Source organism: Telmatherina bonti, assembly GCF_933228915.1.
Source record: "Telmatherina bonti genome assembly, chromosome: 12".
NCBI lineage: Eukaryota > Metazoa > Chordata > Actinopteri > Atheriniformes > Telmatherinidae > Telmatherina > Telmatherina bonti.
In genome coordinates this window covers 32011172-32036276 of record NC_136610.1, presented here as the reverse complement: position 1 = coordinate 32036276, position 25105 = coordinate 32011172, and the positions used below count along the sequence as shown (strand labels likewise).

Genomic DNA, 25105 nt, shown 5'->3' with positions numbered 1-25105 from the left:
GTTATTTCAACACCCTCTCTTTCCTCTGTTCCTCCAAACAATCCTGATCACATTTTTCCTGTGTGGCAGGTAAACGTATGCAGCAGAGAGGCCACTGTGCTGGAATTCCAGATAATGCTCGTACTAGTTATTGTTTCCTGGATAAATTTGACATAGACACCATGCTGTTCGTGATGCAAAAGAAAATGCTTCATTCAGACCAGGCTGCCTCCTTTATATGCCCACTGTGGGAACACATGGCAAGCTGTGATGACCTGTGTTGTCTGATAACCTTTAAGTTCAAATTTTGATGTCTCTGTTTGCATTTGATCACACCTCCAAACCTTCCCTCTTTTCACACGTCTCCAGATAAGCGGCGTGTTTTGATCCAGTCATCCTCACCAAAGTTGCTGAGATTACATCTCTGCCTTTAATATTGTGCTTTGAAAAGAGTTGACTGGCAGGTAATGTACCATGTTTAACCTTTAAAATTATGTTTAATTTAAAATTGTATCAAGCAGATCAACAAACTAAAATAAACCTTATTTTTCTCTGTCCAATCTAGTTCTCAAAATATGTACTTCAGTTAAAAACCTAAGACATTTTAATGATCTGGCTGATGGCGAGATGAAAAAATTAAGTCTGCACACCAGAAGCTGCTGCTTAGAGAGTTTTATTATAAAACTGCTGTAATAAACCTCTCTAAGGAGCAGCTTCTGGTGGGCTAACTTTACTTGTTTTGTCTTGCACCACTTTTTCAGTCCAGCATCCAGCATTACTCGTCTGGGATGTGTGGATTATCTTTACTACTTCCCACTGATGACAAGTTCAGTATACAAGATATAAATGACATAATATCAGCACATAGCCGCTACAGGATGACTCTTCTGTTCCAACACACCTCAAAGATGCTTTATAAGATTGAGATCTGGTGACTGTGGATACCAGCTGGAGTTCAGTGAACCCATCATGATGTTGGAGATAATTTGAGCTTTGTGACATCATCCTGGTTGAAGCATCCATCAGAAAAAGCAACGCTGTGGTTATAAAGGGATGGACATGATCAACAACAACACTCATGTAGGCTTTCTTCTTTAATCCATTTCTAATTGGTACAAAGTGTCCCAAATTCTCATCCTATCAACTGAATGTTAGAACTGAAATAGAGACTCCCAGATTGTTTTCTATTGTTTAATTCTGTGCTCTGGTGTGAATTGTAGCCTCAGTTTTCTGGTGTGGTTTTCTTCTGCTGCAGCTCATCTACTTGAAAATTCAACACGTGTACAGAGATGTTCTTCTGCTTATCTTGGTTGTAAGTAACCAGTGGTTATTTGAGTTACTCTTGCCTTTCTATCATCTCAACCCAGTATGTCTATTTACCTCTGACATTAGCAAAGCATTTTCATTCAGACAACTGCTGTTCACTGGATAATTTCACTTTTTCAAAACCGTTCTCTGCAAATCTTAGACATGGTTGTGCATGAAAATCCCAGCAGGTTAGCAGCCTAAATACTCACACCAGTCTGTTTGTCACCAACAACCAAGTCACAGAAATTCCATTTTTTTCTTCATTCAGATGTTCAGTTTGAAGAAGTCACCATGACCAAGTGTACATGACAAAATGCCATGCGTTAAAAACATAATAATAATAATTTACAAAACCTATTATGATGATAATTACATGCGAAATTGACTTGTACTTATATAGCGCTTTTCCAGTCGCTAACCACTCAAAGAGCTTTACACTACTTGTCACATTCATCCATTCACATGCACACTCATATCCCAATAGGCACATCAGGGGGCAGCTTGGGGTTCAGTGTTTTGCCCCAGGACACCTCAGCATGTAGTCAGGGGAAGCCTGGAATCAATCTCCCAACTTTCTAGCTAAAAGACAACTGCTCTTCCTCCTGAGTTACTGCTGCTCCATACAGTATATGAAATGAAATGAAATGGAAAAATATTTTATTAATCCCCAAAGGGAAACTCAACATTGTAGTATATAATAATTAATTTCAGGAGGTCTTGTTCCGGAGGCTGATGGCTGCTGGCAGGAATGATCTTCTGTATCTTTCAGTCTTACATCAGACCTCTCACTGAACACACTTTGTTTTTTGTTGTTGTTTATATACAGTATAAATGGTATTTACATTCACATAAAAAAAAACTGAGACGTTTTGAATTGCAGTTTAATTTTAGTGACAAAATCAAAAATAACAGTGTTGAAAGGAAGAAAGTCTGTAACAACCCTGGATCTTTGTCAGCGAGTTAAATACCTTGCAGAGCATCTTTGTGAGGGAGTATAATCTCTGTCGCTACAAAATTATAATTCTGAAACAATATAAATAATGGTAAATGTAACTTATGGATGACTTCAATGCTCATCTTAAAACACAAAGTCAAAGTTCTATTGCGTGAGTAGAAAACAGGACAGGAGTTGGCATTTCTTTAACCATATGTTCAGTCTACTGAATCCCATATTCTTTAAGGTTACTGTACAGCTGCACAGTGAGCTACAACTACTGGTGATCTTTAACTGTGAATTCAACCAGGATTACATGAAAATGATCTTATTAATTGCAGATTTCCTCCCCACTTTGGTTTAAATTTTCAAGCAAATCAATGCAGGACAAGCAAAAAGTTGCAAAAGATTTATCCACCTCAGGTTATTTTTCATTCTGTATCCATCTGTGTAAACTAGAGGGGACACTGTTTCATGTGGAAAAAGCAAAAGTGGAAACAGGTGAACAAAATGCATCCAAAGGAAAGTGGTGGCATCTCAGCTCAAACTCACTCTTCTTAACTAATCATTCACACTGATAAAGTGTCATAAATGATATACCGTATCTACATTCTACTCATTTAAGATTGCTGGTGCTGCACAGTCAAAACTAAGAGAGCATAACAAATAAGGCAAAGCCAAAAATTCTCCTCATCATGTTTTAGAACTACAGCTCTGGTCACAGACACGCTCTTGGGCCCTTATCGGGGCCACTCATGTCTTAAATAAAGCACAACACTACAGTATGATAGTCTCTATTGCTTACACTCCGCTCCAGCACACGGCCAGAGCTGCACTGGCAACCATGCACCAGATCACGCTGCATAATATCTCAGCGGCCTTCCATCCGTATCCCACAAGTCCACTCTGGTGTGACCAGAATTTGGTTTGTCACGTGAGGAGCTCTAAGAACAGGTTCTCAGGCATGGCAGTGTAACTGAGAGGAAATCTCCCTATCTCTCCCCCCCCCAGCAGCCGGGCTCTGGCTCCTCTTATGGCAGTTTTCAACACAAGTCTGTCTGTCATTAAAACAGTCGGGCCTGTTTCTTTAGCTCATTCCTCTTCCATAGAGCCAGCCGGTCGAAATCTTCCATTGTCATCCCAAAAACTTGGACGAACTCTTCTGCCGACAGGTGGCGCTAAGAGATAGGGAGAAAGATACTATTTTATCTCGTGACAGATCTAAACCTAAAACATTCCTTTATGATACAATTTCATTAGAGTTACATGATGATAATTTGCACTTAAAAAAAAGAAAAAATGCTTTTCAACCTTACTCATTCACACACCAGCATCATCATATAATATTTACAAATAAAATCCAAAGAAAACAAAACCCGACTGCTATCTAAATGAAGGAAGTCTTAACCCCTCTTCATAACTTACTTCCAGCCTGGCTCTGTCTACGTCTTTGGGCAGCCTGTTGCGCCCTCTTGTGGTGACGATGAGCGACTCATAGGGGTAAATCTGCAGATTAGGAGATGCAACCACCCTTTACAAACATTTTATTCATTTTCTGCCCAATTCCCCTGATAATACAACACATACAAGGCAGCTTATGGAAAACTTTGTCAAAACTTTACCTTGTGTTCTGCTGGAAGAAAAGAGAACAAGATTCATGTAAATACAAGAGATTAAAAAGTCTAGATTAAATACTTCAATCTAATAAAGGCTTTTGGTGTTTTAAATTCCATTAAAATTACCTCTGCTTCCCCAGTTGACCTCGCTGCTGCTTTCATACTGGTACTGGTAACAATCTGCACTTTGAGGCTGTAGGTGCCAAACAGGACAGTCAGATTAGTATAAGCACCAGCACTATGGGATTCCTCTAATAAAACTGCTTAATTAAGATAAAAACATTAAAAGGAGGCATTACAGGAAAATTCATGAATGCCACGCTAACTGCGGCCTCACCCTTTGGATGCCGTTGCGTCCGTATCCTGGTAGTGAAGCTGACTTGCATACAAAATCTAAAATGTAAAACAACAGAAGCAATAAACAACTAAAATCAGCTGCTTGTATTCCAATTCATTTGCTTGCAGTCTGCTTTATCTAAATCCTATATTCCTTCCAGTCAGTGCCAGAAGATGGCGCTGCAGACTCAAAAACAAAAACAAATCCTGAAGTTCCAGATGTGTGCACAGGATACCGAGGGTTGGATGGTAAATCCAGTAAAATTAGATGATTTATGATTCATTTCTAATCTTCACTGAAAGAACTTCCTCAATGAGCTCTTTTTTCAGTAATAGAAATGAACAGAAAAGTTACAGAATGACAATATAACAAGAAAAGAATAAACTCACCACTTTCAGCGCTGAACTGAGATCGTGGAGCTGTGAAATAAACACATATAAACACAATCATAATGCTTGCAAAAAAAAAAACAAAAAAAAAAACAGAAAAGGGCTGCCAAATTTTGATTAACTTTCTAAAGTACACACACAAAGAAACAGCCTTCACTGCCTCTCAACAAAACCCATGTGGGTCCCTCTCACTCACGCTCCAACCCATTTGAGCCTTAATGAGAGATCTTGCTCCCCATAAATAAAACAAGATTTGGGACACACACTATGAGCGCAAGCATCAGATAGATACTCAAATAACTGGATGGAAGAGGAGTAGAACACAGTGATTCATGCTGGAAGGAGAAAAGAAAAGAAGCCATAATAACCACAGAAGGACTGCGAAAGAGACGGAGTGAAGAAAAGAAAATAATTTGACAGCGGTGCGGACAGGCTGATGTCTGGATGTCAGATGCTAAAATAAGGAATCCTGACATGATCAGTGAAGCTTGACCTTTACATACAGACACAGTTCAACCCATTTCAGGTCTGATTTAATATTACATTTGACATTTTCACACACTTGCTTGAACACACTTGTTTCATTCCCTTGAAATATTGAGAATAATCCTGATCAGACATCTGCTCAGCTGTGACAGGCTACATCTTGTGCTACTGCTGGCCCATAGCTCACTCATCAGCTTTCTTTCCCAATAAGCCACCTGCCCTGCAGCAGCCATGACCCTCTCTGACCTGCACAGACAACTTCACTGCCCTACACTCACACCCTAGTGACAGCAGATATTGAGGCTAATAAAAATCCCCTGTGGCAACATGTGATCACACTGGGAGGGGCATCACCGCACAGAATCCCAGTCAGAGCTGTGGACGTTCCCAAACTTGCAGAAAAAAGCAGGTAGAGGAGGGGGTGGGGTTGATCCTTACAGCCGTTGATGGTGTTGCTGTACACCGTTGTGCTGTAGCCTGTTGTGTTGAGCGTTTCCTTGCTCCCACTTCGAGAATTCCTTGCACTGCCCCAGGGGTCGTTGTCATAGGAACCAGATCTGGCTTTCATCTCCTCCTTTAGGATCATCCTCCCAATGCCACTCCCAATCTGAAGGGAAGGAGTGTGAGGAAGAGGAAGGAGGGGGGGGAGAAAAATGAAAGAGATGTCAGGAAAAACCGCTAACTCGATGTACAGCAGCGGCGCCGTGAAGAGGGACAGCCAAGGTGCCGCACCAGCGGAAAAAAAAAAAAACCACAAAAAAAAAACCGCATAATTTTTGGGGTGTTTCTGAGAAAAGAACTTAGTTAAATTTGATGCTGAAGAAATACAGAAAACAAAGAAGCTCTTACTCTTTGAAGACTCTGACTCCAGCCGTCTTCATCTCCTCCCGTTGAGAAGCGTCTTCTTGGCGCCCGATAGGCTGAGAGAGAGAGCGAGGAGATAAAAGAGATTCCCCTCGTTTGAATATTGAGCTTTGAGTGGGAACATAGTAACAAAGTAAGGGAGCGGATAAATATGACAACGTAGCCACAATAGGAACTGCATTCCCATTTCTGTGTGTGCTTCACTGGAAAAAAAAAAGCAGCTCTTTACCCCTGGGGGAGCTGGTGTATGGATAGTAGTCACACTCTGACTGTGTGTATGGCTCTGGAGAGTAAGTGGACAGTCGGGAGGATCTGAGGATGTCCTCACTGGTCCTGCTTTTGGTGGCTGCGTCCATATGATTGTCTGTAAAGAAATGGAAGGATTTCAGAGACAATGTTAAACAGATTTCTGGAAATGAATGCAGAGAAACAAACAGTGCAACGTGTCAGACAATATTATTTAATTACTTGCTGACAGTTGTGTGTGTGTGTATAGAAATACCATTTTAATATCTTTTTTTTTCTCAGTATGAATCTAGACTCATTAGATGTGTTAGCAAAGCTTTGCATAAAGATGGCAAAAATACATAAACAAGACACAGTGCAGCATGATCCGTGTATGCATTGCTAACCAGGCTTTGCCTTGCCTTAAATGTTATGTCAAGCTGGTCTCACGTTTAACAAACAGAAACATCATGAGACTGGCACTGACGTGTTCATTAGATCTCAGTGTGAAACAGAAATGCCCAACATTTCAGTTGCTGTCAGACAGCCCACTGCAGCGTAGCAAAGGGGACTCATAGTAAAACATGACAAAGATACACAGTAAGGGAGCACTTCAACACTACAAATTTGCAGTCATCATATCCACCTTTCCTGTCAGAGGAGATCAATATTTCCTCCAATGGTTGGAAAATAACTTGCATTACAGTGGGTTCAGTTACAGCTTAGCCTGAGGCAGACAGCCACTTCACAAGCATTGGGATGCCATGATATTGATGCCACGCCGCACTAAAGAACAGTCAATGGACGTCAGTGGAGGTAACATGCAGTGTAATGCCAAACAGATCACTCCTCATTCTGTTAGCCATTAGCAACGCCGGCCCCGACCCATGATCCATCGGATTCCTATACACATGATGAATGGCACTTGTGCCAGACATTCTCATCATCGGGACACATACAGTACTTTCAACTAAACTAAACAGCAAATCTGCACACAAACATGTCGTCAGCAACATAACAGCAAGCTCACACACAAAGACGTGGAATATCTATCCACTGAGTCGGTGAACAGCGAGAGGAGGGAGATACTTACAGTGGCAAGGTCACCGGGTAAAGTGGAGCAGAGGGTGGAGGGAAGTGAATAAAAGTGATTGGATGCAATAAAAAAGAGGCAAAAAGAAAAGGGAAACATTACTGCAGCATCCCAGTGGGGAATGGGAGAATATAAGATCTTTGCTGCGCCGTACGGAGGATGAGGACAGATCTGAAAAGACGACTTGTGGAACGTCCTCTTTTTCCGCACAGGTAGCAAACTTAGCTAACTGATTGGTACATAACTGGCCGACAGTTTCAATTGTTGTGGCTTTGGTTGTTAATCAACTGTGTTTAGTGCTGAAACAAGACAAAGTAATAATCAATAGCTATTAAGGAAGTCATAAAGTACAACTAAGATCAATAAGACTGATGTGACCGAGAGGGTTAATGTTAAATGGGTTGTAGCAGCTGAAATATTTTCACTGCTTTCAACATGTTAATAACTGCTTTGCCATTTACAGAAAATGTGAATTTACATGAACTCATGACCAGTGATGAACTAATCTTATAGCTGAGAAACACAAGAGGGTCAACACAGTGTTCAGTAACTAACTCACACATGGTGTACAGCACAGAGACGCATGCAACAACAGAAAGTAAACTATCCTCAGTCGACACATCCTGTGACTCTCAGCTGAAAAGCTTCTCTAAGTGCAATGTGACAAGTGAGTCTCTTTCTTCTGCATTTTCATACTCAACCAAGATGGATGACGTGCATTTGAGTCTAATTACTTGCAGAAAAGGAAAAAATAAAGTCTTGATAACTGCCATCATGTCGTTTGACCACACAACGGCATTAATGCGCACAATTTGGACCTTCTTCTTGCTTATGTTGGATGGATTATTTTACAATAAGGACAACGGTGGTCTTCAGGTTATGCCTGGTTCCTAGTAACCCAAACTGAAAGCTCCATAAGCCGCACGCTGACCACTGACTAACTAAGCTTGACTGATTTAAATGACTCCACAGCAAATACCAGTTGTAATTATAATTCGGCTTCTCATTGCTCTCTGTTCTGCTGCATCTGTTCTATTTTGGTCAAATGTGTGTCCACAGAGTCCCATGTATTGAACATTGTCACGCCTGAGCAAACCCACTGTTCACTCATGTCCTGCTCCATCCTCATTTGCCACCAAGAACCTGTTGGGAATCACACGCAGCAGCGGGCTTATGCATAATGCTTGTGACATGCACATGAAATATTGCTGTTCTGCATTTAGACACTGATGGAAAAAAGAAAAAGAAAAAACCTGGTGGTGTTTTTATTCAATTCTGTTTGCCTTTGTGCTTCTTCTAACAGATTCTTTCTTTCCATTCATCCATTTTTATTTGCAAATTATAGTAATATAAGACAATGCTGAGGGCAGTAAAAACATCTACAGCGAATATCAAACAAAAAAATTTGACTAAACTAAGAGGAGGACAGGCAGGCTAAGGCGAGGCTAACTGCACTGTACCCGTTCTCTTATAGATGGGAGGCTTCCTGTAGATGTTGGGGTCCCCTGTGGCTGAGGAGAGAAAGAGGAGATGAAGAGGTGAAACGTGGAGGAGCAAAGAAGGAGAGAAAGTGAACTGGTGCTGGGATAAAGGAAGAGGAGGTACAAGGTGCGGTGGTATAGAGGAAGATAAAAGAAGGTAAAGATGCAGCATGAGGAGGAGAAAATGCCTGGGCGATTATGTGTTGTATAGACATACAACTTAATCACATTTCCACACATTCTAGCTCCCACATAAACATTTCTGAGTGATTTGAGTTAGTGAGTAGTGACTGATGACATATTCTCTCTGAGCACTGAGACTTGTTGTGATGGTGGAGATGAGGAGTCCTACCTGGTACATGAAAATGTTTAGGGGGCTGGTTTGTGGTGGGTGTGCTTGACCGCCCCTCTTGGCCGTAATATGGTGAACTTCTGCCGCTCTCAGAGCCTGCAGCCAGCCAAAGCCGATCACAGCAAAGGAAACACGAGCATGAGGAAAGGCCTCGTCACATGCAGATGGAAACTAAACAGCTAAAATGTTTCTGTACATCTCAAAACTGACACTGAACTTTTCCACTTGTGTAATGACAAACGTTATTGACTTGTTAACAGGCTTCTGATAACAGTACTTAGAGTCACTGCACACGTGCAAGAGTTTCATGAAATGACAACCAAGAAGCAAAGTGCAGCGACTGAGACAGCCAAACAAACACTCTGACATCTTGCAAACAGATGGTGAATCTAAAGCGTGATGACAAACGGACAAATATGACCAACGGACCGATGCCTGCTAAAGGTTTAGTTTGACATGTAGTTTGCATAAAAGCCATCTCTCTTACCTGAAAAGCCAAAGTGCTGAGGAGAGCGAGGCATGATGGGAGACATGCCTTGACGACTATACGTCGGAGAGTCAATGTAACCTGGACTGGAGCAGAGATGCTGCTTTGCATCCAGGTTGTCATAGTCCTGAACAGACAAAGGAGGTGGGCTCAGTGACAGAGGAACAGGTGGAGCGGCGGGGAACAGAGAATACTCACATTTGAGGCAATTATTCTCACCTGAGAATAGGGTGAAAGAGTTCCAAGTGACTGCAGGATGGATAGAAAGAAAGGTTATCTTTTGGACTGGAGTTATGAGAAAGTTTGGCAAGTATGTCTGGGACTGAGTAAAAGTCATAAAATAAATATATGTTAAATGTTTTGCAGTGAGTCACTGCTTCAAGTGGAGGAGTTTAAAACTCTAAAGGTCTTCATGAGTGGGTGGAGGAAGAAGAGGGAGACTGTGAGATGATGTGGCATGTGCAGAGATGTGGACATTGCACTGGTTTGTTGCTGGTAGTCACCAGAAAATCTACACCAAGAAGCAGAGATGAGCTTCTCTGGCTCTTTAGAACAAGGTGAGGCGCGATGAAGGTGGCGACCTTAGTCATCCTGCGCTCATCTTTAATGCTTTGAGACTCTGCCTCTCTAATGTGCTCTTTTCATACCCAATCATGTTACTGACCAGATGCAGACTGACTAAATTACATGCAACATGTTCGGCTTTTCCAGCCTTTGTTTCTTGTTCAGCTGCATCGAGTCATGTTGTTATCATCACACTTATGAGAAACTAATATTTCTCATTAAATAATGTCTCACATTTAGCATCCAATCTTTTTTTCTAATGCTTTACTGTGATTAAGTTATTATTATTTGGAATTGGGGTTGTATGTATTTTACCTTCAAACCCTGACACATAATTATTTGATGTTAATGACAAAGTGGAATTATTTTGTTTTCCTTTCTTTTCTTTTCATTTTCTTGGAGTGTTTCTTTCCCATTGGGTAGTATCATTTGTTTTATCAGCATCATGTCAAGAAAGCAGCATTTGCCTACAAGTTTAACTCATCCTGTGGCCTAAATGTTACTGAAACAAACAGTCTGTTTGGAAGTAAACACCTCCGGCTCGTTATCTTTAAACAGAGGTTGTTGTGGAAAGTTGACAAAATACCTCCAGTAGTATGAAGTGAGATGAAAGAAGAGGGACACAAAAAAAAGTGTGAAATTAAAATTTAAAAAGCCAATTTTTCTGAAAAATTACAAAACAGATGTCTTCTAACAATACATACTTTTAATCATCCTGTGAACACAATGATGATAGGAGCAAATCTACATTAGGCCTAGAGTGTGTTGCAGTAGTACCTCCCCATAGCAGTAATTGTCTAGCCTGTCATCAGAGGTGTATCTGTGGTACGGCTGGTATGAGGAGGATATGAGGTCTGGCTGTTGGACCTCGTATATGGCCTTGACCTTTGGCAGGGCAGCTAGGTCCTTATAATCTAGGATCTCATTCTCCACTCTGGCCTGGAAGAGGACACACACACACACACACACACACACACCAAAGACACAGACAACAGCAACAAGACCCGACATCAACTGGATGGACAATGCACAGTTACAGAGTACAATGTAAACTCCACCACCAGTATCATTGACGTGTGAGACGACTAAGGAGATGAAGCACACATGAGTACAAATGGACACATGCAAGCAGGAGAACTTGACAGCACTGTATGTTGTTGACCTTCAGCAGCCCGCACATGTGAGAAAGAAGCAGAGGAAGCAAAGACAGCCAGAGAGACAGTGAGGAGGTGTGGAGTCAGTGTGGACGACAAGCCTGCTTACACTGCGTTTCTCCCTCATCCATCACCTTAAACAGAAAGGTCATCGATTATGAGGGAAAAGCAGAGCAGAGAGCGGTGACTCCTGCATGCATGCAGACAACCCCTTGACATGCTAATACTGCCGTCATGTACAGCTATACTCAGCAGAGTGCCCAGCAGCAGGCTGAAACCTCTGGAAGGGATGGAACGGGTCCAACTCTGCAGTGCAGATAGTGACAACCTTCACATTCTGAGCTCTGAACATCTATCTATGCTTCAAAACACAAGCTGTGGTGAACATATGGCTTATAAAAATATACATATATTCATTTATAATCAGTGATGATTAAAATTCCCCTTTATCATTTCATTTGAACCTTAACTTGCTGCCACCTTAACTTGTTTGTCGCTCTAAACTTTGATGGATTGACCAAATTACAGAATAATGGAAAAGCCAGACAAGTTAAATGAAACTAAACTAAACATTACTCCAGCTAAATGATTCTGTTTCAGGTGAACTTGGTTGTTTTCACAGCTCAGATGGAGGAATAAGACAGCCACCACCCAATCCTGCAGCTAAGCCTCAGATCCCCAGTGAGAATTACAACGTGAGGATCAGTGACTGAAAAACAAATCAAAGCTAATTGTGCAACAAATAAAACAGCCATGTAAACAAAAGTATGTTATGTGTTAAAAAGTTGAGTCATTGCTGTGATATCTAAAAAATCCTTCAGTCCTACCATAGACAAAAGCCAAATATCCAAGAAGAATTTAGAAAGTGTCTTACACTAAAAGTGCTGCATGTCAATTTCTAATTGCGAATATTTCATTATTTTGATATTTTGTAAAGCTAAAATAAGCTAAAACATGATAAATTAGTTATCACCTGTAAAAAAACAAAAATAAAACTGACTGTTTTCATTAAAACTGAAGCCCAAAAGGGCTCATCTAACTGCAACCTTTAATTTCTCATTTAAAACCTTAATTCAATAAAGCAAAGCACCAAAGTCAGTACAAGATATTAATATCTTGGGCATTAGTTTTTGCAGCTGTTAACCAGTTTCAGGAGGTTAAACTCTGTGGGTCACAGAACTGATGTGGACCACAACTGTGGACCATCTGATACGCAGAAATTAGCATCTCTACAGTGATCCAGCCTGCAGTGCTGCAGGATTTTAGACACTGTGGACTGAAAATGGATAATGCAGATATAACACACGAGCAGTGAGTTCATCTTCAGTGTTATTTCCTCTTGTTGTTTGCCCTGTAACAACAAGCTACTTGAGGAAATACTCACACAACACAGCCGATGGTGACAGAGGTCAGACACAAACAAGTGAACAGGCCAAGGGAGTGAGCAGCCTCGCTTATCGGTGCTTTACTGTTCAGGTTTTTGTTTGGGTATTGCTCATGTTTCTGGTGCAGCAAAAGCACTTTAAGGGTAGAAATAAGCGGCAACCAAGCGAGAGAGTCGGAGGTCACTTACACATATAACTCTGCTGGGAGAGCCTATGGAGGATCCTGGCGGAGAGATGGAGGTCTCTGACAGGCGTCTGTGCTGTGATGTCCAGACAAAGGAAGGCAGAGAATGAAAAAATGCATATAATGAGAATATTTTTTATTATTTGAACATTTTTATTTGCTCACCCTGAGTCTCCTCTCCGCCCTCGCCGCCTGCTTGCATAAAGGGTGCCACACCTCACACCCTGAGAAAGAGAAGTACGGGAAAGCGATGAGCGCTGGTGCATCTACATCCGCACCAGCATGGTGTAATAGTTGAGTTTTACCTGTCAGGTACATTTCCTCTCCCTCTTTGAACATCATGTTACAGCGGGCGCATCGCGCACAGGATGGATGGTACTGCTTTCCCCCCGCCTGAGGAACAGAGGATTGGCTGAGCATTGATTCTAATATGGAAGAGTACACACATAAGTCAGTCATTCTTCCCATATGTTCGACCACCAGCAGGCTGTAGCTGCTTCATACAGGAATCACAACCCACCACCCATTATCCCTCTGCCTTAATTAGAGCAAACATCCCTGTAGGTCACTCACATGAGGAAAAGAATGTGTTATGTAGGAGGAGGGGGGCCAGGTTGGTGAAGGACACAAGCATGTGAAACATGTCCTTAGACATTCGGAGCATCCTGAGGGGACACATCCAACCGTATGTGGAGGGTTCAGGAGAAACGGACAAGTAAAATGTTGCACTTTACGGGTCTGATGCTTCTTCACACATGTCTCTGCAGGCTGATGGCTGAGGTGTGGCCCCGTCCCGCCACCTCTGCCTTCTCTGACACACCATTAGAGATTTCCTATTTATAGAAGCACCGCTGACAAGTGGACCTGAACTATGCTAAGGGAACACACCCAGCATGCAAGCTGAAGTGTGGTGAAGTGTCATCTTATGCAATTTCATGCAGCACTGACTTTTCCTGCACTTCATATAGTAAATCTTTTTTATGTGATCTTCGAGACCGGCTGGAGGAATCTTAATTGTATCTGAGCCGTGTCTTAAACGATACCCGGGCTAGCTGCACGAGCCGCTCAGGTTACCGCGAAAGGAAACGCGGGAGAGGATGCATCATTTCCGTTCTCTGCTTTCCGAGCAGCTGAGCATTTACAGTCTGTAGTCATATGGTCTCAGTTAAGCAAATGCTGGTACCGTTTTCCTAATGACCCCCTCTCAATTCTCTGCAGTGGCAGTAATAGGCTGCTAAATTTATTGTAGAATTGAGATGAGAAGTAGAATAAAACAAAGGAGCCCACTTCCTCTCTTTGTGTCTCCATTTTCCGCTTGTTAATCCTTAAAACTCAGAACAATGTTTTGCTACTTTTTTTCTGCTTATTTTCTTTGAAACAACAATGCAGGCAGATTCTCAATCCACAGTCTAAATGCAGACATAATATTTTCAGGACAGCCTCAGTTTTCAGATTGTGGGATAAATATTATGGAAAATTAATTTATCGTAGATACAGCTCTATAAAGGCCAATAAAACAGAACAGGATTTATTTTTAAAAGTACTTTGTAGAACACAAATCATTAGTGAAAAGCATTTTTCTTTACTTCATATGAACCTCTAAAGTCTTTGCTTTCTGGAGAATAAAATACCTAAGATTTACCTGAGAAAATGTTAATCTCTTTACAGTGTTTTTTGTCATTTACAATTTTGTATATCATTTACCTGTTGGTTTCAATAAAAAAAAAAAAAAAAAATAAAACTCGAATAATTTTTATTTTCTCATTAAAAAAAAAAAATCTTGACTATATTCCAGCCACAGACCATTATTTTTGTTTATTTCAGCAAGACATAACTCATTTGTTGGTTGTATGCTGCTCATAATTAGATATTACTGTCAATTTAAGTTATCTTATTGGTCAAAAGTTTGACAGAAAGTGACTTTGTGACAATTCTTGGCTCAAAATAAAAGGTCTCTTTGCTACATGAGGATCTTTTTTTTTTACATGAAAATGTGATAATCGTGTTATCATGGATCACCCTTTGAGGAGTTACCATGTAGATTCTCAGAATAAACACCGTGTTTTATCATTGGATTGTAAGCATGTTGGATGGGATATAAATGTCTGGAATACTTCTGTCGATTACCAAAAGCTTAAGATATCAATCATATTTCACCCCACAGAATAACAAGCTACCATTTCCGACAAATTGTTGACAGTATAAGCGACAGGATATCAGCAGTCTTGCAGGGTTTTAAGCATTGCTATAATAACATCTGGGTCTGGTTAGTTGGAGTTCAGAGGTACCGTTTGGAAGCTGAAATGGACACATTAGTTGAGGTGTTTGACATACAACAGTGAAGAAATACACAATTCCCAAACACTCACTTGAATTCATGTTAATGGACTCTAGTTTGTGTGTGCAGGGCACAAATCTAAATGATGTGACCTGTGAGCAGATAGGTCACACGCTGAATTGTAAATAAGTGCATCGCTTTGTCATCAAGAGTTGACATGAGAAAAGAGCGAGTATGCATGAGCTCAGGCACACATGCTCATAAAGATAAAGTGAGATAGATATAGAGGAAAAAGAAAGAGAGACTTGTGTTTAAAAGCTGACATGTCGTCATGTCTATAAATAGCCCAGAGAGGCTGACAGTCAGGAACAAAGCACTTTACACCAGCCATTCTGACAAGCAAAGGACCACAGGGACAACGTTGCCCCCGTTTGTGTGTTTCTGTGTGTGTGTGTGTGTGCGTGAGACAAAGTTTTGCTACACATGCTTCTAAGAGACAGGAGACAACCTCCAGAGACTCTTCCAAAACATTTAATTAGCATCTGCACTTTCACTATTTTCACCTCACTACCTTCATTATTTCCTTTTCCCTCCTCTCTTAAACGCATCACCTCAGCTCCTTCTCTTTCTCCTCTGCTGCCCTCCTTTCACTGCCCACTCCTTTACAGGAACAAGCACAAATGGGCATTTTTTAGTCAAAACAGAATTTGCAATGTGTCTCTTCCCTCTACCCTTCTACCATGTTTTTTCCTTCCCTTTTGACCCTTTAATCTTTTTATAGCTCCCTTTTTGCTCTTCTTTCCTTACAAAAATGTTAGAAGTCAGCCCAGCCTTTGGCCAACTGTTGGTGCAGAGTGCTTTTGGCTCGGCTTCAAGACGAAATACTGGAAAGGTAGATATGCTCTGATGCTGAAGCAGGCTACCAAGCTCCAGCTAAACTTGTTTTTGAGTATAATGAAGCTGAAGTTTTTATCCAACAATCTTAAGTCGCTTGGTCCCTGGTGCACAGTGGGGCTTAAGCGGACCTGAGGATAAAATAGGACTGCTCATTTCTGATAACACTGATTACACACTGTTGCCACTGTTGTCTTCCAATCTGGATTTCTGTACGGCTGCAGATCTGTGCAACTATTGTGTGCGGCTCAGAGTCTGCTGGCATCATGTCATGCTAAAAATCTCACCTCGAGAACCCGTCCACTGATGTATCTGTTGCAGGTCTCGCATTTCACCCCATACTGGGCGTGGTAATCTGCCTCACAGTATGGCACTCCATCCCTACAACACAGCAAGTATGAAAGAAACTGCTGTAGTGTGTGAAATGCACAGTTTACTGTAACCTATCTGGAGAAATGGGATATGAAGAGAGAGCTGAAAAGTGAGACATCTAAAGATAAACAGACGTCCATGTTTCCCCCCTATTTATGCACTCACTTGCTGATGTATTCGCCAGTAAGGACCATGTTGCAGGTTTGACATCTGAAGCAGCTGACATGCCACTGTTTCTCCAACGCCAGAAGAGACTGACCCTGCTTGATCTCTGCTCCACATCCAGCGCAGTCTGGAGAAGTGTGTGAGAGACAGAGAAAAGGATGGACAGAGAAAAACAAACAATTCAGGTGGACCAGATGGGGAACAAGAAGGTGAGAAACAGAGGGAAGTAAAACTTAACCTTTAGCTGTGCATGTTAGAAAACCTATTGTGCCCTTGAGTATAGATTTCTCTTCCACTCCTCCTTAATAAACATCTGCGCTAATGATGGATGCATTGGCTCAGAGAAATAACTTACTTGTAAGCACTACGGGTGGGAAAATCAAATTGAAAAATCGAGTATCAGGATTTTTTGCTTCACAATTTTAACATCAATTTAAAAAAAAAAAAAAAAAAAAAACTTTTTTTTTTTTTTTTTCCAAATAAATAAAGATAATCCATGATAAAATTTTTGTCATTTTTGTTGTTTTCATTGCTCTTTTTACTTGTCTTCTTGGGCATTAAAGCAGCACAATGACGGTCTGGCTACTGTGTTGTTTTTTCTTGACTGAAATCAAGGAAAATGTCGAGCAAAACAAAAGTTTTGTACATTTTTTTTGGTTTTAATCCACAAAAATCAGCAATATCAAAAAATTGTGAGAATTGCAATTTAAATCAAATCGGCACCCAAAAAAATCGGAATCGAATCAGGACAAAAGCATATCGTCACAGCCCTAGTAAACACTGTCAAATATCATTTCTTGCATGCACATATACACAGTCCATATACCCGACATGATAGCATGGCTTCAGTCGTTTGCCCAAGTCGGTGTGACCGTTACACACAGCGTCAGAAAATAGAAGAACCAAATGATACCTGACAGCAAAGTAAAACAACTGAAACAAGTTCGGGCCTCCATTTGCTTCTGTCTGGAAAACGTTTGACTTAGTTTAACCTTCTCTGACCTGGTCCGCTAACACCTAAGAGAATGCGAGTCGTCAGGGACCGCTCCACTCTGCCTTGTCAGCCAAGAGAAACTGGGTTTTTCAGTAAAAAGCTTGCAGTGGGATAGAGTCAGGTTTCTGCAGCAGATATAAATCTTAACTGTGGCAATAGTGCTGAGTATAAAGAGCCAGGATTTCAGCTTCAGACTGAAGGTGTATGCTGCTGCTTTTCCACTGAGTCATTACATTTTCCCATTATAGCCACTGAATAGGAATCAGTTCATTGACAATCAACCAGCGGTTGAATGTAGTACCATAAAAACTCACTTGAATGAGGGAGGAAAGAAATTTGTGACATCCTAATGTAAGATGGAACTGCAGGCATCAATGTGGAACAAAATCTGATGTGTAAAATGTTTTCTAGTGACTAGTTCATTTACACAGTTCTGACAGTAATTATTTGTCCGTTCGTGGAACTGCTTCACCAGCATTTATGGCTTTGAATGAAAGAACATAGAGACAAACCTATTTAAAATTACACTGATTGGGTTTTACAATGGAATTAGGAGGGAATGTACTGACTGGGTAAAAAGCAGGATGTACAGCTAAGGTCTACAACTGGCAAAAAGACGTATCATGTAAAGTCATCCCCCACAATAAACCTTATGATATAGCAACAAAAGCATTCCTGGAATAGAATAAAATATGTTTTTGTCTTTGCTTCAGAGGATTATGATGTGATAATAAAACTTTGACAAAGACAAAAAGACTTCCTTAGCTTACTGGTTAATAAAAACATAAACTGAAAGCCGTATTCTTTTCAAAAAGCTACGAGCATTAATTGTGAAGATGTGTTGGATAAACCCTGAATGAGAGCTGCTGAGGAGTGGCACCAGCACAGCCTCTCAGGTTCAGTTTTCCTCCTTCACCAGCTGCAGCGGCGATCTGCTCATGTTGACTAAAAACAAAAAATCTAAACTCTTCGGCTTTCCTAGGTGACCTCATCAGAGAAAATCAGTAACTTGTAAAATCAGTGACTGCTGGAAAAACAGGCACAACAACCCGATGTTATTTCAGTCACTATGTCTGCCTCAGTGTGACGTCTGATAACGTTAAAAAAAGAATGTAAAAAAAAAAAAAAAAAAGGTTTTAGTAGTAATTCATAGGGGTGGAACGAGACATTAATCTACATTGATATATTGTTCAGTTAATGAGACAATGGGATTGATTCAATATTCAAATATTGTTAAAAAAAAAAAAGATACAATATCATTTATCAAGCACACTAGTTTTATTAGCCTGTTAGCCTATACAATATATATTTTTTTGGTATTTGCTTTCTAAATTTTAATACGGGGTGGCAGTGGCTCAGGTGGCAGAGATGCTAGTCTTGTGACCTGAGGGTCTGCAGTTTGAGTCCTGCTCCCCGATGCTGCTGCAGTCCTGAGGGGGACATGATTATTCTCTGAGGGCCGGTACCAAGCCTGGATAAATGCAGAGGGGTTGCGTCAGGAAGGGCATCTGGAGTAAAACATGTGCCAATTCCCCTGTGCGATGATTTGCTGTGGCAGCCCCGGACAAGGGACAAGCCCGAAGACAACAACAACTTCTAAATTTAAATGAATGAATCAAAATATCTGAGCTCAGGAATAAAAAATGTTAAATGATGTTCAAATTGCATTACCGGTAATTGTGTTCAATTACCTGTGATATCATTTCATCTCAGTGGATCCTAAATCAAACTGAAATAAATTCAGATCATGACTAACTTTAACATATTGGCAAAGATCAAATCGCTATCCAACAAATCGATACAGTACTGTATCATGATCACACTGGTGATTTATACCCCGAGTAATTCTGCTGTATGAAAACAGAACATTAGAGCAGATGGAGTACCTTCTTTTTCCACTATCTATTTTCAATTCTTGCTTTGGATATTTTCCCTGAACTAATTATTTTGTACTTAGGGTTAGGGTTAGGGGTTAGGTGAAATACTATTCAGTATAAAAAACACATTCCTTAACATCATATGCTGCCCACAAGACAAGGCTGTGTATTTTATCTAGCGTTTCCACTCGGAGTCTAGTTTTACAAAGTGCATCCTCATAACGCAGAGTGATGAACATGTACCCAGGGAGCCGTTTGGAGTTTATTCTCCTGAATGGAGAGATCTGGGGGAGACAGTTATTCACCCTTTCTCCACCATCTGCTCTGACTGCACAGCCAGCGAACAGCAGCCTGCTGTCTGTTTTCCACACTCAATAAATAAATGATTCACTATCAGTCACTTTCACTCTTTGCAAGCTATGTAGTTCATCATTCTTTGACTTTACACAAAAAGAACCGAGAGTGTGAACTCTCCCATGACATCCAGATCTCAGCTGAACATCTACTTAGTTAAACATCGATTTAGCTCATGTGCGAGTGTGCAAAAATGACAAAAATCCTCTGCTTGTCGGTGCTGACAACGCAGAATGAATGACGAGTCCATCTTTGTGCATAATTATCGGCTCGATCAACACGACAGGCCTGACGACTGATTTGACAGACACTTGATTGTCTAAATTAGCTGAATGGCCCTCGTGGACACATTGCATTAGACGCGGAGCACCAGTGCCTGGAGCCCTAAGCAGAGCAGACAGAGCAAGGCAGACGTTGGACTTACGGCTGGGCCCATGGATCTTGATAGGTTCGTTTGACTTGACAAGTGTGTGGGAGCACTGTTGGCACACGCAGTCCTTTCCACTGAATGTCACCCTGTCTCCAATTGGGAAGGGTTTACTGGGAAAGAAAAAATAGAAGAAAAAAAAAACACAAAAAGGTTTAGATACAAAAGCAAAAAAGGAGATAAAATGCCTGCAGTGTTTTAAAGTGTTCATATCCAAGTATACAGGACACATTGAAATAACACATAAGCGGTGACAGGAACAGGACCAGCCTACAGAGAGGCCATATTCCTTCTGACACAAACTAAATGTAGTCTGACATCCTCAATGAGGCTGAAAATACATTTCTAAACATTTGAGACGATGGGTTAATAGGATGTTGATTGTAGCAGGAGCACCTGGCTTCTCTGTGATTAAACAGGTGATAATGTGATGCTGCCACAGGCTTCTGAAGGGAAAACCAGCTCTCTCAGTGAGAATAAAAACTTATTAGGCAGACTCCGTGGAGTGAATACTGATCTTAACTGTCTGTGTCGCTGTCGGGTTCATGAGGCCTAATTTACTCCCGACACAACTGTGGACCCCCATTTTCCTCCTACAGCTCTACAGCCATGCCACAATAAAGTAAACGTACACTTACACGGTGACAGGCAGAGGACATGACAGCAAGACAACGTCTATAAAAATCAAATTTACCATTACACGATGCGCTGTTCTGGCTCCCTTTCCTTTCATTCTGGGAGAGACAGATTGATTTCTTTATGACTGGGGAGGATGGAAGAATGAATGGGGTGCTAAAAGGCTTAGGGAAGGCTGTTTAAAAGACACAGACAACAGTAATCCTTTTACTCCCCCGCCAAGGCCCGCAGCCAAAGCCAAGACCCAGAGGGAGGCTTGAGTCTCGCATTCAGCAGACATGAGTGCAGTACATCCATGTACTCGCTTAGAGATGTTCAGAGTCCAGCATGTCAAGTGTCAAGAGGATGCAGCTGTGAGGGTTTTTAGCCTATACAGGAATTTTTAACATCTGTTTTAGTCGATGCATGTGGGAGGATCTGGTATATACACATATATCTAAGTCAAAGTGAAGATTTAGAACTTTGTGTGGTGGAAAAAAATCAATTCATGAATATATGAATAACCTTTGGTAATGTGTTCAACCAGAGCGTTTATAACAAACCTCTGCAGCATTTCAGTCTGGACTTTGTGTTTGGGATTATTACTCTGTCGCATGACCTGCTTCTTGCCAAGCGTTGACATTCAGACACATGGCTTCACATTTGACTGGAGAAAACTTTGGTACACAGAGAAATTCATGGACAACTCCATGACACCAAGGATGTCCAGGATGTGTGGTTGCAGAATATGTGCAAATAATCATCCCTCTACACCACAATGCCTTAAAGAAGAGAGAAAGCCTGAAAACCTTCTTCTTTTTCTTGCCGTGCTGCTATTAACTTTAACATTTATTGCCCTAACTGAGGCCTGTTGATCTGAAATCTATCTCTTTTGCTTTTTGCTTTTAGCAGTTTGCGTCAGGATGGCATGATTTGTGAACTTGCTGGGCTGACGACGCCGGAGAAGATTAACTGTCTTAAAAATGTTCCTCTAAGTGATACTCTTTCTGATTGTAAAACAATGGACTATCTTATTGGAAGCATCCGTATTACTCTTTCCAGATTTATGGGATGGAACTATTGCTTTTCTGAGATCACTGATGGTGTCTTTCCTCCTTGGCTTTCAGTTAACTCACAGCTTAATACTCAAGACTACGAAACTGGTGAGAAGCAGATGATTCTTTATAATATCCTGATATCTATAACTTTACAAGTGAAAGAGCGCATCAGTTTTTCACAGCTGTAAATTTGATGGATTTGCCTCTTTCAGTCAGAGTAAGAGGGAAAAAGTGGACCCAAAGGCAGACTCAAGAGGCAGGAGGCAGATGAGTCTAATGACCCAGGGTTTAATCGGACCGATGAACTTAAAAAGACAAAAACACAGGATAAACCACCACGATCTTGTGACAAATAACAGAAACCAAAAGATGTATATGCTGAAGATAACTAACAGGGAACACTGAAATGAATTAGTTGATTAAAATATGGTGTCCTCAACAGGAGGTAGATAGAAGAGAATATACTGTACAGGTGTGTGGCTCTAAAAGTAAGACAAGAAACCAGAAGACTTCGGGACAGTGGAAACTCAGGACCAGATATAAAACTAAACCCATAAACCATGACACTTTCTTCTTTCATTTTGCTAAAGAACAAGCAACATCATGCATAAAACAAAAAGGACAGACGAGTGAGCAGAGCAGATGAGCCAACAGAGACATTCCAGCACACAAATTATTCAACAAAGTCCCGGTAAACACCAAAAAGAACCCAAACCAGTGAAAACAGATAAAACAGAGCATTCATTTGATCATTTTGAACTGAGCCCGCTCTTCTGCATCTGGATCCAGTTTCAAACATGACAGACAAAACCTTTTTCATGTGTGTGACCATAGAAGTCACAGAGTTGCGTTTAACTTTTGCATGAAAAATGCCGTCATGGTGCAGAAAAGTCTGTGTTTGACCTTGTCTCTACCTGTGTGTTACTCTTACTCCCCCAAGACACTCCTGCCTTGTCAGCCTTTCTCAGCACTTTAAAAATTCACTCTGTTTACATATTTAATGTGTTTTTTTTTTTTTTTTAAAACTCTGATTGAAAATGTAAAGTTATTTCTGGCTGAGGGATATACCTTACAGCTTTGATCACTGCTGCTTTTCTAAAAAACATTAACACCAAAAAGTGATCTGATTCCATTAGAGCTGAGGCCATCATGACACACACACACACAATACAGCAAAGAAGACATAAAGAAGAGGCAATTTGATGCAGATGAAAATTGGGGAAGATGATGACAGGGGTTATGACAAGAATGAAGAGGATCTCATCGAAAACAGGAGTAGATGAGGGGAAAAAAGAAGTACAAGAGAAAAATATGAATGATGTGACAGGGGCCAGATGGAACATGAAAAAAAGAGATTCACCCAGAGGCTTTTCGCTGTCTCTTCCAGTTTACCCTTGTGTACTGACATCACACACACACACACACACACACACACACACACACACACACACACACAACATTTCCGTTAGGACTGCTCCACTGACTGTCGCTGGTCACTTTAGGTTAATTCTGTTTCCTTTCTCCTTTACAAGCAGCTCCTGGGTGCGACTGCTGGTGTCGAGCAGACACCAAACAACACACAAGCGTTACCCGTCTGGAGGGGAGTAAGTAAAGATCACGCTCATATAAAACTTATAACACATCACAACAGATGGGGTGGCGGAGATAAACAAAGAAACAGATCATCAAAACAAAACAGGACCCAGCCTTATATGCAGAGAAAAACATAGAAGAGAAGGAGAGCAACAATGAGTGAAAGCTGGTGAAATAAAAAGATGGAAAGGAGCTCAGTGTGGTGTTGACTGCACGATATGGAGGAGCTCGACGTGATCAGTGGAGATCTGGCCTACTTTTGCTGAATCTAACCATGTGAAACACCTGGTCAGCTTTTTCATTGGAATTGGGACTTAAATAAAACAATAGTCTAAGATTTTTTATTAGGTATCAAATATGACTAGCATTTATAGTTACACAGTAAAAACACCCTTTTTTTTCTTGGTTATGGAGATGCACCTTTCTATGTATCATTCCTGAAAGTGCTGCATGGTCACAAGGAAGAAAGCAGTGACTCATGGCACTCACAAAAACAAGAAAACATTTTTTACTTAGTGTCTCAACAAGCGTTTCACTGTTCAGCATCCTTTCTTCTATCACACTATTCTCTGCAGGCTGCTGATGAATCTTTTCTCAGAATGGATGCAAAACAGTAAAGATATAGAAGTCAAGTGATGTCCACAAGACACGTTTTTGCACATGCATCAGCATGAGTGAGGCAGATTTTATTGAGTTCAGATGAAGTCATAAAGACATGGTTTCTATATAGTTTTTGAAACTGAAAAGCAAGTAGTTTCAAAGTCTAGATATTTTTGGTAAAAAGAGATATTTATAGTAAAGAAAAATTTGTGATTCCAGATTAATTTAACTACTCTTTTATAGTGGGAAATATCTTTATATTTCTAAAAAATTAACTGATGAGCAGAGGGATTTTTACTTACTTCCAGGTTGGATGAAAATACATAAAAAATGGACACATCCAACATTATGACATTATTTTTTTTTTTTTTATTATTAACTGGATGTTTTGTGGCCTTTACTTCCTAGTTGAACTTATGCTCCATAAAGTTCATTCCAGTTTGGAAAACATTATCTATCCGATGGGCAGTTTAATTTGACAATGTTCCAAGTTCTTGGTTTGCCTATAAGACAGAAACTCAACAAAAAAAACTGGATCCAGCTATTATTGAAATAATAGCAAATTTGAATGTCCATTTATTGAACTATGCTGAATGATTTAAATGAAATTGCATAAGAAATTGAAAAAAAGGCACAACTGAAATTTTTTTTTTGCCCCAAATTGGGATTGAACCAATGGATTCCTGTTTTAAAGCACACTGACTTACTCACTACACCGCTAGGACTCTTAGTTGTAGCTTGGAAAAAGCATTTAAATTGGGATGGGAACGCCTTTTTTTTTCACTTCCAGTAGGGTGTAATTAGCGGGATAGCAAAAACATGTGCGAGGTTGAACTAAAGTCCAGTAAAGATGTGACAGACTTTATTGTTCAATGTGAAAAACTTGTTTGAGTTGTTTAAGATTTATCAAAGTGTTGAAATGTTGCAGGGAGCTTTGTTGGAACAAATCCTTCACATTTAACTGTGACATTAGCAAATAAATTCCTTTGCTCCTTGAAGCGTGCAGCTGAGACCAATAGTTCACATTGAGCAGCCTGCAG

The 25105-nt window shown here is 40.6% G+C and overlaps 1 protein-coding gene across 1 annotated transcript in view; it reads right to left on the bottom strand.

The window, feature by feature from the left end:
* Window positions 1–3244: 3244 nt before the first annotated feature.
* ablim3 (actin binding LIM protein family, member 3) overlaps window positions 3245–25105 on the bottom strand; it is a 43528-nt gene continuing 21667 nt past the window's right edge. The window contains exons 4-23 of the mRNA XM_079250298.1: window positions 20197–20312; window positions 16548–16674; window positions 16298–16391; window positions 13144–13231; window positions 13004–13062; window positions 12843–12914; window positions 10893–11054; window positions 9771–9800; window positions 9552–9678; window positions 9065–9160; window positions 8692–8742; window positions 6143–6277; window positions 5899–5969; window positions 5488–5656; window positions 4564–4593; window positions 4175–4230; window positions 3964–4030; window positions 3844–3854; window positions 3647–3727; window positions 3245–3399 (exon numbers count right to left, since the gene is read on the bottom strand). Of these exons, the coding sequence (XP_079106424.1) occupies window positions 3286–3399; window positions 3647–3727; window positions 3844–3854; window positions 3964–4030; window positions 4175–4230; window positions 4564–4593; window positions 5488–5656; window positions 5899–5969; window positions 6143–6277; window positions 8692–8742; window positions 9065–9160; window positions 9552–9678; window positions 9771–9800; window positions 10893–11054; window positions 12843–12914; window positions 13004–13062; window positions 13144–13231; window positions 16298–16391; window positions 16548–16674; window positions 20197–20312 (1756 nt within the window). The 3' untranslated portion in view covers window positions 3245–3285. The remainder of the gene's footprint in view (window positions 3400–3646; window positions 3728–3843; window positions 3855–3963; window positions 4031–4174; window positions 4231–4563; window positions 4594–5487; window positions 5657–5898; window positions 5970–6142; window positions 6278–8691; window positions 8743–9064; window positions 9161–9551; window positions 9679–9770; window positions 9801–10892; window positions 11055–12842; window positions 12915–13003; window positions 13063–13143; window positions 13232–16297; window positions 16392–16547; window positions 16675–20196; window positions 20313–25105) is intronic.